Genomic DNA, 14,987 nt, shown 5'->3' on the forward strand with positions numbered 1-14,987 from the left:
TTCAAAACTGTGAAAAGATGCATTTTTGTCTCTTTGTCTCTCTTTAAAAAAATCGTCCTCAGACATGGAGTTCATGTGGCTGTATTCCCTATGCCAGTGCATGTTATCTTTATCTATAATTGTGGTGAGCGTGCGGCTTTGCATGGCAGTCACCAGCAAGGGCACCATGGCCGATGTCCAAGATGGATCCCAGATTGCCAGGCTCCAGCCTGGGAGTGTTTCATGCTGTCTTCGACTGTGTCTGGGTTGTGTGGGAGCCATAGGAGGTGCAGCAGGAGTCCCTGTGAACGTGTTACTCAACCTGAGAAGCTCCCAGTGTTTGTACACCTGCATAACCCTTGTGTGTTGCCCTTTCATGGTCAGGCAGTTTACAATGTTCCTGTTGGTACTGCTTACCCTGGACACCCACCTATACCATCATTTGGCAGACAGGTGAGCGTAACAGTTTGATCAGTAGAAGAAAAAGGACACAAGTTTCAATTTCAGTTTCAAAGTTTAAGCAAAAAGGTGTATGTTAAAAATTAAACAAACGGACACACACACACACACACACACACACAATTATACAACAAAAAATACACAAAAGGAGACATTTCTTATATAAGACTCCTTTTCAAAGTAAAATAAAACTTCAAAAATGAAAAGAGTGGTTTAATACATTTTTGTATATGTGTGGGAAAGGGTGAATATGTGGGTGGCAAGAGTCAACCAAGATTTGTAAGCATGCTTTTAGCAAAAAAGAAAGAAAGAAATCAATGTAAGTGCAAAAGGAAAAAAAAATAAGTCAAGACACACCTTTGTATGTAGTAAAACAATCAGTTTGTTCAGTGCTCATAAAGATGTTCTTATCGCACACTGCTTGTGATGCGATGTGAGTGATGGTGAGTAAATATCAATAGGCTCCAAGGCTCTTAGATGTTTGATTGACAGTGACCCACAAATTCAGACTTGAATGGAAAATCTGAAATTCATTTTAGACTGAAAATACTTTGTTCACAGAGATGTACAGCGTGCCATTTTGTATTTTTGGAGTTAGTGGTAGACAGCTGTCAGTTAGGAACAATCATCTTGGTGATGTCCTAATTTCTTTTGATAGCTTAAAGTATTATTGAGTCTCAGTATTAACTCCACGCTAATATGTTGTTGTTGTGTTTTTTTCATGTCTTTGGATGCCAGATACTCCACAGTGGTCACTCGTCAGCGAACTCTGGGTGTAGTTCTGTTGTGCTGGGTGGCCTCTGTTCTCTCCTCCTTTGCTCAGTTCATCGGCACAGATGTCCTCAATGCCAGGACGAGCAATACGGATCCAGGCACAGTGGGTCTTGAGTTGGATGGTAACTGGACAACTTCTTTACCCCATCTCACCTCTTCCCCATCCCCTAAGTATGACGTCAAAGTCATTGGGAAGTACCTTCCATACGGAGGCTTCTTGTCAAAATTTTATGTGGAGGACATGAGCAACTTTACCTATGCTGAGATTCACAGCAGCCACTGGACACTCTGTGCTCCTGACACTATTCTCAGTCCCCAATTCTTGGTCTATGTTCACGGGATGACGGCTTTTATCCTCCCCTTGCTTTGCCTCCTGGCCATTTACATTGACCTGCTATGCATGAAGCAGAGGAAGACTCCTTTTAGTCATGCAGATCCACCAAAACATGACTTCTGCTTGGCCCGCTCCCTGGCCCTCTCCCTCTCCCTTTTAGTTCTCCTGTGCCTGCCACTCCACATTATCCACGCTCTCCTGCTTTTTACCCCGAGTACCTATGTTCCTGACTGGGTTCGTATATTTGCCTTGTTCCTCTTCCAGCTTTACAGTCTTGTGCCCCAGATCCTTTTCACTCCTCCTAGGAAACACATGGGGGAAGAACAGGCATCATTCCCTCTCACTGTTACCAACCTTCCACCTGCAGTAGCCCAGTCCAGAGGAAAATCTGTCCGTATGGCACTGTGTGAGGTGATGCAGGCAGCTCCATGGTCTTCAGCCAAACACTCCCTTAAAGCCAAAGTGTGCCCAGAGGTCTAAATTCTTGGAAGATCTGGGCTAATGTTCTCAGCAGATAGAGCAACATTCCCTCCATGTTTCGTGTGCATAAAAAATAGTATTTGAAACAAATGACCTGTGGACTGAAGAAATGTGGCATATTTCTGTTTGTTGTTGGCTTTTAAGCAATCTGCAACCTTGTGCAAACACATAATGAATAACTAGCAAATGATAAGGCCAGTTAATTATCAGGTCCCACACCAAATGTCAGTGAGAAAATTAAGTCTCTAGGTGATAACTACTATCCTGATCACAGATGTCTGTTTTCTTTGACTGCTCTTCCTATGGGTCTTATTCTAAGCCTGCTTTAAATCTCTACTAAGCCAACCACCAGTAATGTAGATATATGAGTGACAGCATTTAATTAAACCTTCAGTAGTGGTCCAGGGAGAAAGGTGGCATTGTAAGGAAAACATAATTAACCTGGTTATGACACAATTTTCATGGCTGCTTTGATTAAACTTGTAAATACAATACGATTCTCTCTTGTAATAAAAAGGGCCTTATTCACACTAATTGGATTGTTCATCTTGAAGCATGTTAGTGTTAAGAAATCAGTGATGGAGAAAACAGTGGCAATCCATCTCCCTCTGCATAGGACATATGTATGTATTACTCTTTTTTGCACTTGTTCACTTGTAAAAACCTATATGACATTTTTTTATTTCACCAATCATTATTAAAGTTCTTCATGGCTGGGCCAAGTGTTCTCTGTTTTGGAAATCAAAATATGGTCACTCTAATTTACATTTGCCCCCTGTTTCTCATGATCATAGACCTGCTCTGTCTCTTCAGCTTTCTATAGATCTTGTGCCCATTTTTTATTCATTTTTCTCACTTTTCAAATCTTCCAGTGCTTTCAGTCTTATCTTAATGTATTCAGAAAATACACCAACTCTGGTATGTTTCATGTCATTGCAAGAAAAAAATAAAACTTTCCCTGGAACACATTATTGACAAAGAAATGTAGTGGTAAAAAAAAAATCACTCAGTGAAAAAGAAAATTTCTCCAGCTTCCCTGGCACAGGTGCCTATTCAGTTGTTTTGCCTGCTTGAAAGCTCCCTGCTTCCTGATTATACGCAGCTTGGAAACTTCAGGAACCTGTGCTTCAAGCTACTCTGTCACCTCTTTGCCATGCTAGGGTCACTGGTGAAACCAAAGAGCAAAGACTGATAAAATCATCCATGTTGCCAGTAAAATAAAATTAGTTTTTTATTTCCTTTTGAACTGAAGTCAAATATTGACTGCAAATTGTAAAAATGAAATATGACTCTCACAAATGGGAAATTCTCTGATGTGAACCCGTTCCGGAAGATTAATTTGTGAAACCAACGTCAGAGAAAAGCTATATGAGTTATTCATACATTTTTCCTGTCATATTATTAGCCATATTTTGGTACATTCACTGCATGCCATGAATAGAAGAGGAATAAGGACTGATGGCTTGTTACTTTCCACTTTTTTCCTCGTGTTTTGTGATTTGATAATCACTCTCCATGACCACAGTGGTGGTCGTATTGCTTTCAGAAATACCATATGAATTGTGTTATAAATATGTCCAGCCTTGTTTCCCAGAAAGCCTACCCAGCCAACAGTCAATGCTGTGAATTTCAGTGTGATTATGAGGAATCTATAGGGGAACACAAACACAACTGTGAACTAAAAAGTTTACTTTTTGTAGAGTTTTATTTTTTTTTTCTCCCCTCTGTGAGGACGAGCAGAAATATCAGCATCAAACAACCAACAAAGACAACCAGACTGAGTGCTGTGTATCCCACAGGAAAACAAACAGATGAAACCTTTGTTTGAAGGACACACACTTCTGTTTTTAAGACATAAAAAAGGGGCAATATTCTCAGTTTTATTACTCATCGACCACAGTGAGTTTGATAGCAAGCGCTTCCAGTGGTACTGTTGCGTCATCATAAACTCAAGATATGTCTAGTTTCGACTGAATTGTTTGCTGGCCAGAGTGTCAACTCATGCTGGTAGCGCCTGGCAAGTCCATTACTTTGATTGCCGTTTGACAATCTGTCTTTATGACAGGCGACCAAGGAGCTTTGCCATCGATAGAAGAAAACACATCGATCTATCACCCTGCGACCTCCAGCAGCTTTCAAATCTAGCCCTGCACACAGATGGACATGTTGAGTGCTTCCCGACAGAATCGGGTATTGATTGCGATGAAGTTAATGGCAGAGTCATATTTTTCTGCGTGCATCTGAATCAACCCTCCTGTCACCTTTTCTTGCCTGCTATCTGCTCTCATGATTCATTAGCACTGCCACACAAGCATCTGTTTTGTTTATTCTGAATGAGCTGCCAGTTTTAACCGGCTCCGCAGCCTTCATCTTTATCTTCCCACCTATAACGCCACTATTCCCCATTGATCTAATCATATGCTACATCTCCTGTTCTGTATTCACAGGATTTCAAAAACAGTACCAGCTAATTATACAGTAAACACCCTTCGCCCCCACCCTTCCCCAAAAAGAAAAAAAAACAAAACAGTCTGATACCCGAGGTTATTTTTGGATTCTTTTTTTATTTTGTCGTGCTTTGTATCTTTCCCCTATAAAGAAATAGTTAGCTATATATCAACAATGACACATGGATGGTAAAATCAACAAGAGTGAAAGACAGGAGAAGAGACAACTAGGCACAGGAGACAAAGAGAGAGAAAGACTGGGAAAGAGAGGAAAGATAAGAGGAAAAGAGTGAAAAATGACAGCAATTTCTCTACAGTAGAACCAAAACAAACCATGGGAAGTGTACATTTCTTTAACATTTACAAGTATAATAATAACAACGGCAATAATAATAACAACAGTAACAACAATCATAATTGTTCAAATAATAATAATAATTAATAGAAAATCAATAAGACCTCTGGTTTCTCATAAAGACAAATGTTTTTTTTTTTATTCTTTTCTTCATTTTCTTTAAAGATCACTGGACAGTAGTTTGTTCGGCTTTGCACCTCTATAGGCTAGTATTCTGTGTTAGTATAGTTGCTCATAATGCGTTTCAGTAGTAAACTGTTTTCTTATTTCTTAAAAGTTTAATTTAATTTAAGTCGAAGTTCTTTTTTATACAAACAAGGAATTCAGAGATATGTATACTGTCAACATGTTTTACTGTACGTATGAATGTGTGCATGTATCTGCATATGTGTTTGAGCATTCAGGAAAAAAAGCCTTCCATTTTACTCTCTCGTTCAGTCCTTTCACTCTGACTCTTCTTGGCCCTCTTATTAAGACTTTGAAACCTTTTTATCCTCTTAATGACATTCTAAAATAATTATACTTTTCTTTAATGCCTTAGCAAGTCATATTCCTTTCTTCTTTCTCGGGAACGCAGCCCAATACTAATCCTTTCATTATTAGGAGCCAACAAAGAAGAAGTGATAGAGGGAGGGACATACAGAGACAAAGAGAGATATACGAGTAAGGGGAGAGGATTGTAACAGGTGAACGCAAAGCAAATTAAAAGCGGACCACATTTCCTCCACTGTTGCAGTGAAAGAGAAAAAATAACACGAAAAGATGCTTTTTTTCGTGCTACAAATTGGCAGGCCACCCAGCAAGGATAGCAAAACAGGACAGTTAGTTTGTTCATAAAGTATGGATACTTCCTGGGACTCAGTTTAGTTTTGTTAGGGAATTATATATGAGCTAAGCTCTGTAGCCAAGATGGTTTGGCAATTAAAAAAAAAAAAATTCCATTTTCGAGCATCAAGCACTCAGAAGCTCCTGGTCAACTCTCTCTCTCTCTCCCCTTTGTCCGCTCTCCCTTCTCACACAGTGCTCCCACTGTCTCCGTCAGTTAAAAAATTGAGCTTTGTGAAATGGATTCTTCTATTCTCCAGGCGGGGAATTATAGCAGTCATCTGCCTCTAATTCCCTTTCCACTTTGGCGGCTGCACAGGCAGAGTGCCGGTTTTCTTTGTGCTCCCCGTTTCCCTCTCAATCAAAATAATTATGGCATCATTTCGCTTTTGTCTACATTCACCTCACTCTGTGGCCCCTCTCTCTCTCCCTTTCTCACTCCCTATATTTTCCCCAGTTTCTCCAGCTTACAGTATATGGCACAGTCGTTAATGGCTGGTGGGTCTAGAGGCTCTCTTTTCTCAGTCTGTCTCCTAGTTTATGTCTGTTTACAGGATGTATATGGAGTGGACTGGAACAGGATGGATTGGCTGTGTGCGGTATCTGTATACAGTCGTTTTCAGAAGGCTGCCTCTTATGGCGCATTGTATTTTGTGTTTGTGTGTTCTTGTGTGTGTGTGTGTGTGTGTGTGTGTATACTGTATATAAGGTGGGACACAAGGACAGGAAGGGGGAAGGGGTATGAGGTCAGAAGAAAAGGGAATAGGGAAGGAGAAGGGCTACAGTAGGTACTCCTTCTTGCCCTGGCTGGCGTCGTTCCCATTGAGGAAGGCCTCTTGCACTTCACCATGTTCATCCAACCCACTGGCCTCATGGGTAAGATAGGAACCTGAATGAACAGAAAGAGAGCAGGGGACAGAGAGAGAGAGAGGGCGAGAGAGAGAGAGAGAGAGAGAGAGAGAGAGGACAAGAGGGAGATTGTAGGGGGGAGGTTAGGCGGCAAAGCGTCATGATCATTGCAGTGCCATGCAGCAAAATCAAACCAGTCAGTGCTAATATTACTCCGTATCATACCTTTGACTGATTAATTCATTAGTTAACTGATTGTTAGGTCAATACCAGGCAAGAATTGGCTCTCGCGTACGGTATGAGCCTACCAGCAGAAATCAGAGTTGGCGAATGGATGCGTGAATAGAAGAGTCACAAGAAGAGGAGGTAATAGAGGGAGGACAATAGAAGATAACAGAGAATAAAAGACAGGGAGGGAAGAGAGATTGGCAGAAAAGGGTGGAGGGAATGTTAGGTGCAAGAGAACAATGGCACGTTTGCGTCAATCAGAAAACCCATTAAACTCATTTTACCACCCCTCAGGTCCGTATGATTAATGAATCTGCGTAGTACAGCTTGTAGAGAGCAAGAACCACTCAAGTCATCTTCATGCTGGAGTGTCCCTTCACTCCATGGGTGACTGACATCCTTATTCGTTGCACCACAGAGGTTGACTGGCATGCTGACAGTCACAAGGGACCTAGACAAAGCCCTAATACCCTGTCTCAACACTGATTGGTTGTAATGGTCCTGTCTTCATGCTGATTGGCGGTCAAGCCATACTGACTGTTGACTGACGGTGTGTCTAGCCATAGGGTAAGTTACCCTGGTTGCAGCCTGCTGCACTATTCCTAGATCATTTCTTGGCAGCTTTAGTGCATAGTACGTGGCTGCCAACAAGAGGGCACTTAAAAAGATAGGGAACGCAGAGAGTCTGCTTTAATAGATGAGCCTTGATACACTAACATGTAGTCATAAAACACTGGGGACCACACCTACATTTCCCACCTAACCTTTTCTCTTCCAAGGTTGTTTATCATGGACAGTGCCTGGCTGGAGAGGAGCATCCTGTCCTGCATGCTTTCTGCTGACAATTTTACACCTTGCTTTAAAAGAGTTTCACAGACTCTGGGTGTAACTAGAATCCAATATTATTTTCACAGCGCGTTAAGTCAGAAAGTTGAGAAATGAGAAAACATGCCTGTGGAAATTTGATAAAATACCCCGATTCCCAAAAATGTCAGGTATGCTTGTGAGAGTAACTTTTGTGTCACCTGATATGTGAATTTGAGTGTGTCTGTGTATTACCTTTCTGTCGGACAGAGCACCAGATGGTGACAATGAGGACACAGATGACAGTGAAAACCAGCAGCGCCAGAACACCACCTATCACTGCATAGGGTACTGCACTGTGAGTCTCTACCACTGCACCAGGATCTGAGGAAGAGCAAGAAAGACAAATAGTGTGTGTGGGTAGACTGCATAAAGGGAAATGTTGAGAAAAAGGAAAAGAAAAGTGCTGGCAAAGAAACTGAGGGAAAAAAAGAGAGAAATGGATCAAAAATGAAAGCAGGCGAGATAAAAGAGAAAGAAAGGCAGCACATTCCATCAGTTTGGAAAAGGGAGCAAGACACGAGAAAAGCGAAGTCGATATCTTCAACCGAACTTGCATTATCACCTTTCATAACCCCCCCACTCACTCCACAGAATGCCAGACAGTCAAAATGAGTGAGAAAAGGGTGAAGAAATGAGAAGACTGAATAAAGGAATAAGTAGCCTATGTCAGCTACTGCAAAACCACTCCATTCAGGAACCTGTCAAGAGTACAATGCATTTTGAATGAGGGAAACTGTGTTTACACCTCAAGCAGTGCAGTCCTCGGAAATGAAACCAAACACTTCACCACAAAATGAGTAAAGTGAGATCAAAACCTGGAAAAAGACAAATTATGTGAAAATTTGCGGTATAAAGTTGCAGTTGTGGTAAGAAATAATGACGGCTAAAAATGAGAAATGAAGTTAGTATTGAAATGATTTGTCATTTGATATCTGATCGATCAATCAATCAAAGGGTCAAATGACAGAAAATGAAAATAGAAGAATTTTTTAAATCACACACTCACACACACACACACACACACACACACATACACGATTAGTGCTCTGAGATGTCATACTCGCCTTTAAGCAGTTTGTCAAATTAAGATTACTCAAAAGTCAAAAGCTTTATTGTTAGTTGCACCTGCTGCAGATCATTTAGCTAAACCCAAAGGAAATGATTGTGTTTATGTGTGTCTTTATACAATTTCAGCAGTACATCCTGGCAAAAAAAACAAACAAAAAAAAGACACTCAGGTAGTTACATGCACAGATGCAGAGATAGAGAGAATTAAGATAATTGGAATCAGCCTCGTTTCTCCTGAATTTACAGGACAGCTCTAATTATCCACCAGAGAGCTAACTTTAAATGTGTGCTTCTTGCAAGGATGTGAATTGTTCTTCACTGGATGGGGAAAAGGCCCCCTGACTCCCGCATTGGCACAAAGAAACATTTTTTAGTTTTGAGCACTAATGAACCTATGTGCTGTTGCATTTTTACAGAACATAATAAAGCAAAATAAGCTAGGAGTAAATTTCAAATGGTGCCATATCAAAGTTTGTTCAGCAGAGCAATTCGAACTTTAGAGTTTACAACAGTACGGTACTGTGTGCAGCACAGCTGAGCTGGTCAAGCTATGTCTTCACAGTAAGTTGTGTTTTTAAAATATATTGCTGGAAAGTAAATAAACAGTTACTCTTTAATTTTTCCCTTTTTAGTACATACATTAATACACCCATCACTTTGTTAGGTACACCTTGCTAGTGCTTGGTTGAATCGTTTTGCTTTAAGAACTCTCTTTAATTCTTATGGCATAGATTCAACTGGGTGCTAAAAACTCTCCTTAGAGATTTTGGGTTATGATCTGTTGGATTAAGATTCTGTGACTGGGGAGGCCATTTGAGTACAGTGAACTTAGGGAGATGATTTGAGCTTTGTGACATGGTATGGTGTACTGCTGGATGCATCAGAAACATCAGAAGGTGGTTACACTGTGGTCATAAAGGGATGGACTTGGTCAGTAACAATACTCAGGTAGGTGTTTAAACATGTTCATTTGGTACTACTGGGCCCAAGTTGTTTTAAAGAACTATCCCAAACCCTATTACACCACTACACCAGGCAACTGAACTACTGATACAAGGCAGGTTGGATCCATGCTTACACCAAATTCTGTTGCAGCAGAAATCGAGACTCATCAGATGTGCCAAATTGTAGCTGGTAGGAATGGCACCCAGTGGGAACTTCTTCTGCTTTAGCCCATCTGCTTCAAGGTTCTATGTGTTATGCATTCAAAGATGCTCTTCTGCACACCTTCGTTGTAACAGATAGTTATTTGAGTTACTGTTGAGTTCCTGTCCTCTTGAAGCACTCTGGCCATTCTTCTTTGACCTCTGGCACCAATAAGGCATTTTCTCAGAAAGATATTTTCTCTTTTTTTGGATAATTCTCTGTAAACCCTAGAGATTGTTGTGTGGGAAAATCCCAGTCAGTGGTTTCTGAAATACTCAGACCAGCCTATCTGGCACCAAGAACCATGATCAAAGTCACTCAAATCACCTTTCTTCCCCATTCTGATGCTCCTTTTATTCAGCAGGTTGTCTAAATCATGTCTAGAATGCCTAAATTAATTGATTAGATATTAAATTAACTGATTAGATATTTGCTTCAACTAGGAGTTGGACAGGTGTACCTAACAAAGTCATCAGTGAATATATGGATTTATGTCTATGACGGATATCCTCTCATGGGTATGCTCTATTTAGTGGTATCAGACTTTTTTAGTTCATAAATATGTACTTGCGTCATATTACCACAACATACCATTACACCATCCACTGGACTCCAAATGCAACTTCTTTTAATCCTTCTGATGCTTTTAGTGGCGTATCGCAAATGAATCACAGAAATAGTTTTTGTCTGCTCTTTGACATGGTATTACTAGCATGTATAAAATATAACTCATAAGTGTTGCAGATGAAGCCCATGCATCTCTGTCTGGCAGTGTCTGTGTTGTCTCGTTCTTTGTTGTTGTGAAAAAATTAATAAAACATATGTCTTTGAGTCTGGACTTGTGTCTGAGTTGCTGGTGATAACAAAAGCCTTTTGATGGGCTGAGTCAGTGTAAGAGCTGGTAAAGCCAATAGAATGCAAGGACACAGAGTTATTGATGCAGCTCTTGAACCTTGATAGAGCGGAATTAAAACATGAATCATTAATACAGTGCTAACAGATAGATATCAGGAGAAAAAGAGGGACTTGTGGGAGAGGTGAAAGAAAAGAAGAGAAAGGAGAAAACTGAGGATCAATGACTTAAAAAAAATCCTTTCTCTCCATGCATCTCTTGGACAAGTGTCTTACTGAGCAACTTGCATCACTTTTCTGGTTTTGTGGATGACAAAGCACTGGCATCTATATTTATTACTGAAATGAATATTAGTTATTTGAGGACACAGAGTGAGAATAAGGAATATTTCTTAGGATCCAAAAAAGAAAGCAAAACAAAAGAAACAACAGGCATACTCAAGAGATCTGTCTTTATCTCCAAAAATATGTTGTTAATCCTCAGTGGCCCAAAGCACCACAGGAAATGACTGACTGTTTAAAAAATAGTTGTTTCCCTAAGGAGTCCTTATGATACACCACATTGAATAAACATCCACAAAACTGTCCAAATACCAACTTTCTTAAGACCCTTTATGACATCTCCACACATGCCCAGCAGGTGAACAACCTCTACCTGTCACGGATAGTGACAGAGGCAACAGCAGAACAAGAAGAATGCTCCTGTTCTCTTTGCTTCATCTTTCCTCTTAAAAAACAGAGAGCAGACAGAGAGGAGCTGAAGGTGTGGAAAGCAGGAAGAAAACAGTGAGCATGTGCTTTTGTGAGTGAATGAGATAATTAGATTCTGTAGACGAAAAAAGATGCGGCGTACTGAAAGAGAGTGTGCAGTTATAAATATGCACACAGCAACCTTGCTTATAGCTGCAGCGTAACACTCATCTGGGCAAATATGATTACAAACACCTGGATCCCTGATCTTTTCTACTTTCATGCTCTCTCTCTCTCTTTTGATGTACATTTGTGAGTCTGTGCGTGTATAAGCAGATAAAGGTTTGTGTAGCACCTTCTGATCCTGCCATAGGCTAACATTAGGCAGCTTAAAACTAGGTGTGTTGCTAACTCTTAATGCAGATTCATTAACAGTAAAAAAAAACAGCACCATGAAATCCTGCTTAGGCCACACACACACACGCACACATACATGTGTAAAAATGCTGACTGGGCAATGAGTGTGTGTTGAGGGAGGCATCAAACAGCTAGTGATGAGAAAAGAGAGAGTAGGTGGTTGCGCATGGTGCATACCCAAGCGTCTGCAGGCGGGTCCACTCATGTGATGTGGATGCAGGGCAAAGGAAGGTTGCAGCAGTAAAGTGTGTGCGACTGCATGTGTGAGGGGAGGGAGGTGGAGTATAGGTAGGGCGGTGGAGGACACCATTGGAGAGAAGGAAATGACAGGGCGAGAGATGCAGCGACTATGACCTGCAAGAGCTGGGTCACAAGAACAACTAGGGAGAAACCCAGGAGAGATTAGGCACTCTGTCTTCTATCTACATTTTTTTATTTATATTTATATATATATATATATTTTTGCAGTTTAGCTTAAATTTTGGGACAAAAAGAATGTTAACCCGTAACTGTGGAAAGTCTTCAGTGTCCCCATAGCACTGCATCACAGTGCTATGGGGACTGTGGATGGACAATGAATCAGGCTGACATCCTGCAATTAGTTGACAATCCACTTGAACACCTTAGTAATGGCCACAATGAAAAAGACATAGAATGTATAGAAAGCATGAGGCTTTCAGTGGCAACAACAAGTACGGTTACTTTGATGTGGACAAGTGCTCAAAGGGATTATAGTTATTATTATAGTTCTTTGGCTCCAGGTTTAAAAATACAAAAACTTTTCTGTAGTAAATCCATAGTACATTTTAATAGGTAAGCTAGAAAAAAAACCCCCTAAACTTAAGTATAGTATATATAGTATAGTCTTTTTGGAGAAAAGAATTAGGCTAACCCAGATGTGATCTCTTCCTTGCAGGTCATAGTTGTCCGTTTCCCCATTGGGATGCAGCAAAGCCAGAAAAGAAAGATATGCATGTGTGTTACCTTCTGGATCCAGGGCCAAGGTGGGTGGTAGGAGGGTTGGGGTGGTAGAATGGGAGGTGATTGATGGGGTGGTAGGAGTAGGAGTGGAAGGGACCATGGTAGTGACAGACACATTATCTACAGGCAGACAGGGAATGGGATAAACACAGACATACAAATACAACACAGAGGGACATTTTAGAAGGTGTTTTGTAGTAAAGTTAGTACTAGATTTAAAACATGCCACATGCTTCATTTGTTTCTGTGGCTGCAGTTGTTTCAAACACTAAAATATCAGTATTAGTAATCATTTCCCCCAAAATGTATGCAGATTTTAAACAGAAATATATTCTGACCCATGAAAAGTGATGAACAAATACATTAGTGCAATGTTCTTTGGCAGGTTATATACCAGCTAAGGAGGTTAAAAATGCTCACAATGTGAAAAACATGCTTTAAAGTGGCAGCTGATGAGAATTACACCTGGCAGACTGGCATTCATCTGTGAAGCAATTGGAATATATAGGAACACATTCTCTATCACTGACACATTTTCTATGGTACAATGGCAGAAGAGACAGAGACATTGTCTGTGACAGATGCATTCCCAATGGAACAGTGCCATGCAGGGACTGTCTCATTCAATGCTGAACAATAGCTTGGATCTTGACACATTCTCCAAATCAATGGCTAAGACACAATGGTAGGTAGAGAGGTAGAAAAAGACAAGTTCATATTGCTGTTAAAGATAAAAATAATGGCTGACAAGAACTAAAAGGGAGATGGTGACGTGAGCGTGTGTGCATCAGCACTTTCAGAATGAATAATACGCCACTTCATCAGACAATTTATATAAAACTGCAACATGCAAGGAAGTCTATGTACTCAGTGTAGGGCACACACACACACACACACACACACACACACGCACACACACGCACACACAGTGAAGTTGTTTTGTAATAGAGGAAAATGCACTTGTGCATGAAAACACGCATACTCAGTGTACATGTGCTTACACACAAATGCCTAATTGCACACACGCACGCACGCACGCTGCCCTTTCTGTTCAGGAGTAATTTATTGGTAAGTATTTCTCTGTCTCTTCTCTCTTTCTCCCACTGGCCCTGAGATCATCAATCTCTTTTTGCACTCCTCTTATGTCAGCACAATACCTCCCCCACTACTGCCTTTTTTCCTTTCTTCAAGACTAGCCTTGGTCTTCTCTTATGTACATGACTTACATGATGCATAATGTATTTTGTGCAAAAGATGAAGAGTTATCTGCGAGAAAAATAAAGTAAAATGGAGAGTGGAGCAAATCGAATTTGATAGAAAATAGAATTTACTTAAATCTCTCTTTAGTGTATGAGTGCATTGCTGTATGTTATATGCTTTTGTATGTGTGTGTGTGGATGCATGTAGATTTCATTTGAGCCTAAGAGCTGAAGATTAATTGCTGAGGTCACTGCACCAATTAACTGGTCGCTGATTAATTTCTTTTGACTATCATGAAAAAATACATGTTCCCCGCTCACTATTTTAAACTTTTTTCTCATTTTTTTCAGTCTCATTCTTCTTTTCTTCTTTCTTTATCAACAAAACTCTTTTTTTCCCCTCACCCTCGCTCCCCCAACCCATTTTCTCCACTTCTCCACTTCCCTTCATTTGGCTGCCTCAGCTGGCTCTCTGGTTTCATTCCTCTGTGACTGCGTTCCCTCACTGCCTCTCTTCAACTTAATTAAGGAGAATGCCATACAGCTGTCGTTCTCTTGGCCGATAGCGTCCTTTTTTCCCACATCATATTGTTATTCATTAACACTATACGCCTGCCAATCAGGCACACAGCCCATGTTATTTCGAGGGATGGATGAGGCGGCACTTGCGATAATGACGTTTCTCCTCGTATCTCATTCTCACAGTAGTGCGCCTGAGGATACGGTGCCACCATTTTGGATGAGCCCTGTTATTCTTTCATGTTCAGTGTTCTTTATTTTAAGGGCTTAGCCCAAAGCACTGCTTGTCTAGCCAATCTTTTAGTGCACTGAGTGCTTACACATTGGTCGAAGGTCCACTACTGTGACCATAAAGGTCGACACTGATTACCTGAAAACTCATAGAAAATTTACTCGGATGTCAGGTGCATTGTCACAAGTGAAAGAAAATAGCACTGAAGCTTTTTCTTTTTTAAAACTAAAACGACTCGACATTATCTCAGTCTAGCTTCTTCGGCCCCTTGCCTCTAACCTTTTTA

At 40.6% G+C, this 14,987-nt stretch overlaps 2 protein-coding genes across 5 annotated transcripts in view; one reads left to right on the forward strand and one right to left on the reverse strand.

The window, feature by feature from the left end:
* Positions 1-252: 252 nt before the first annotated feature.
* Positions 253-2,701, forward strand: LOC109204138 (uncharacterized). The gene is made up of 2 exons (XM_025911711.1): positions 253-432; positions 1,177-2,701. Exons 1-2 carry the CDS (start codon positions 356-358, stop codon positions 2,024-2,026), a joined length of 927 nt encoding a protein of 308 aa, XP_025767496.1. The 5' UTR covers positions 253-355; the 3' UTR covers positions 2,027-2,701.
* A 1,869-nt stretch (positions 2,702-4,570) lies between these two features.
* cadm4 (cell adhesion molecule 4) overlaps positions 4,571-14,987 on the reverse strand; it is a 151,214-nt gene continuing 140,797 nt past the window's right edge. For 2 of the 4 annotated variants that reach the window (XM_003450536.5, XM_005455263.3), the window contains exons 7-9: positions 12,755-12,871; positions 7,790-7,918; positions 4,571-6,542 (exon numbers count right to left, since the gene is read on the reverse strand). In XM_003450536.5, the coding sequence (XP_003450584.2) occupies positions 6,433-6,542; positions 7,790-7,918; positions 12,755-12,871 (356 nt within the window). In that variant the 3' untranslated portion in view covers positions 4,571-6,432. Of the gene's footprint in view, positions 6,543-6,727; positions 6,807-7,789; positions 7,919-12,754; positions 12,872-14,987 lie in introns of all 4 variants that reach the window. The other 2 variants (XM_005455265.4, XM_005455266.4) reach the window with 2 other exon arrangements.

This window comes from Oreochromis niloticus, linkage group LG11, assembly GCF_001858045.2.
Source record: "Oreochromis niloticus isolate F11D_XX linkage group LG11, O_niloticus_UMD_NMBU, whole genome shotgun sequence".
Lineage (NCBI taxonomy): Eukaryota > Metazoa > Chordata > Actinopteri > Cichliformes > Cichlidae > Oreochromis > Oreochromis niloticus.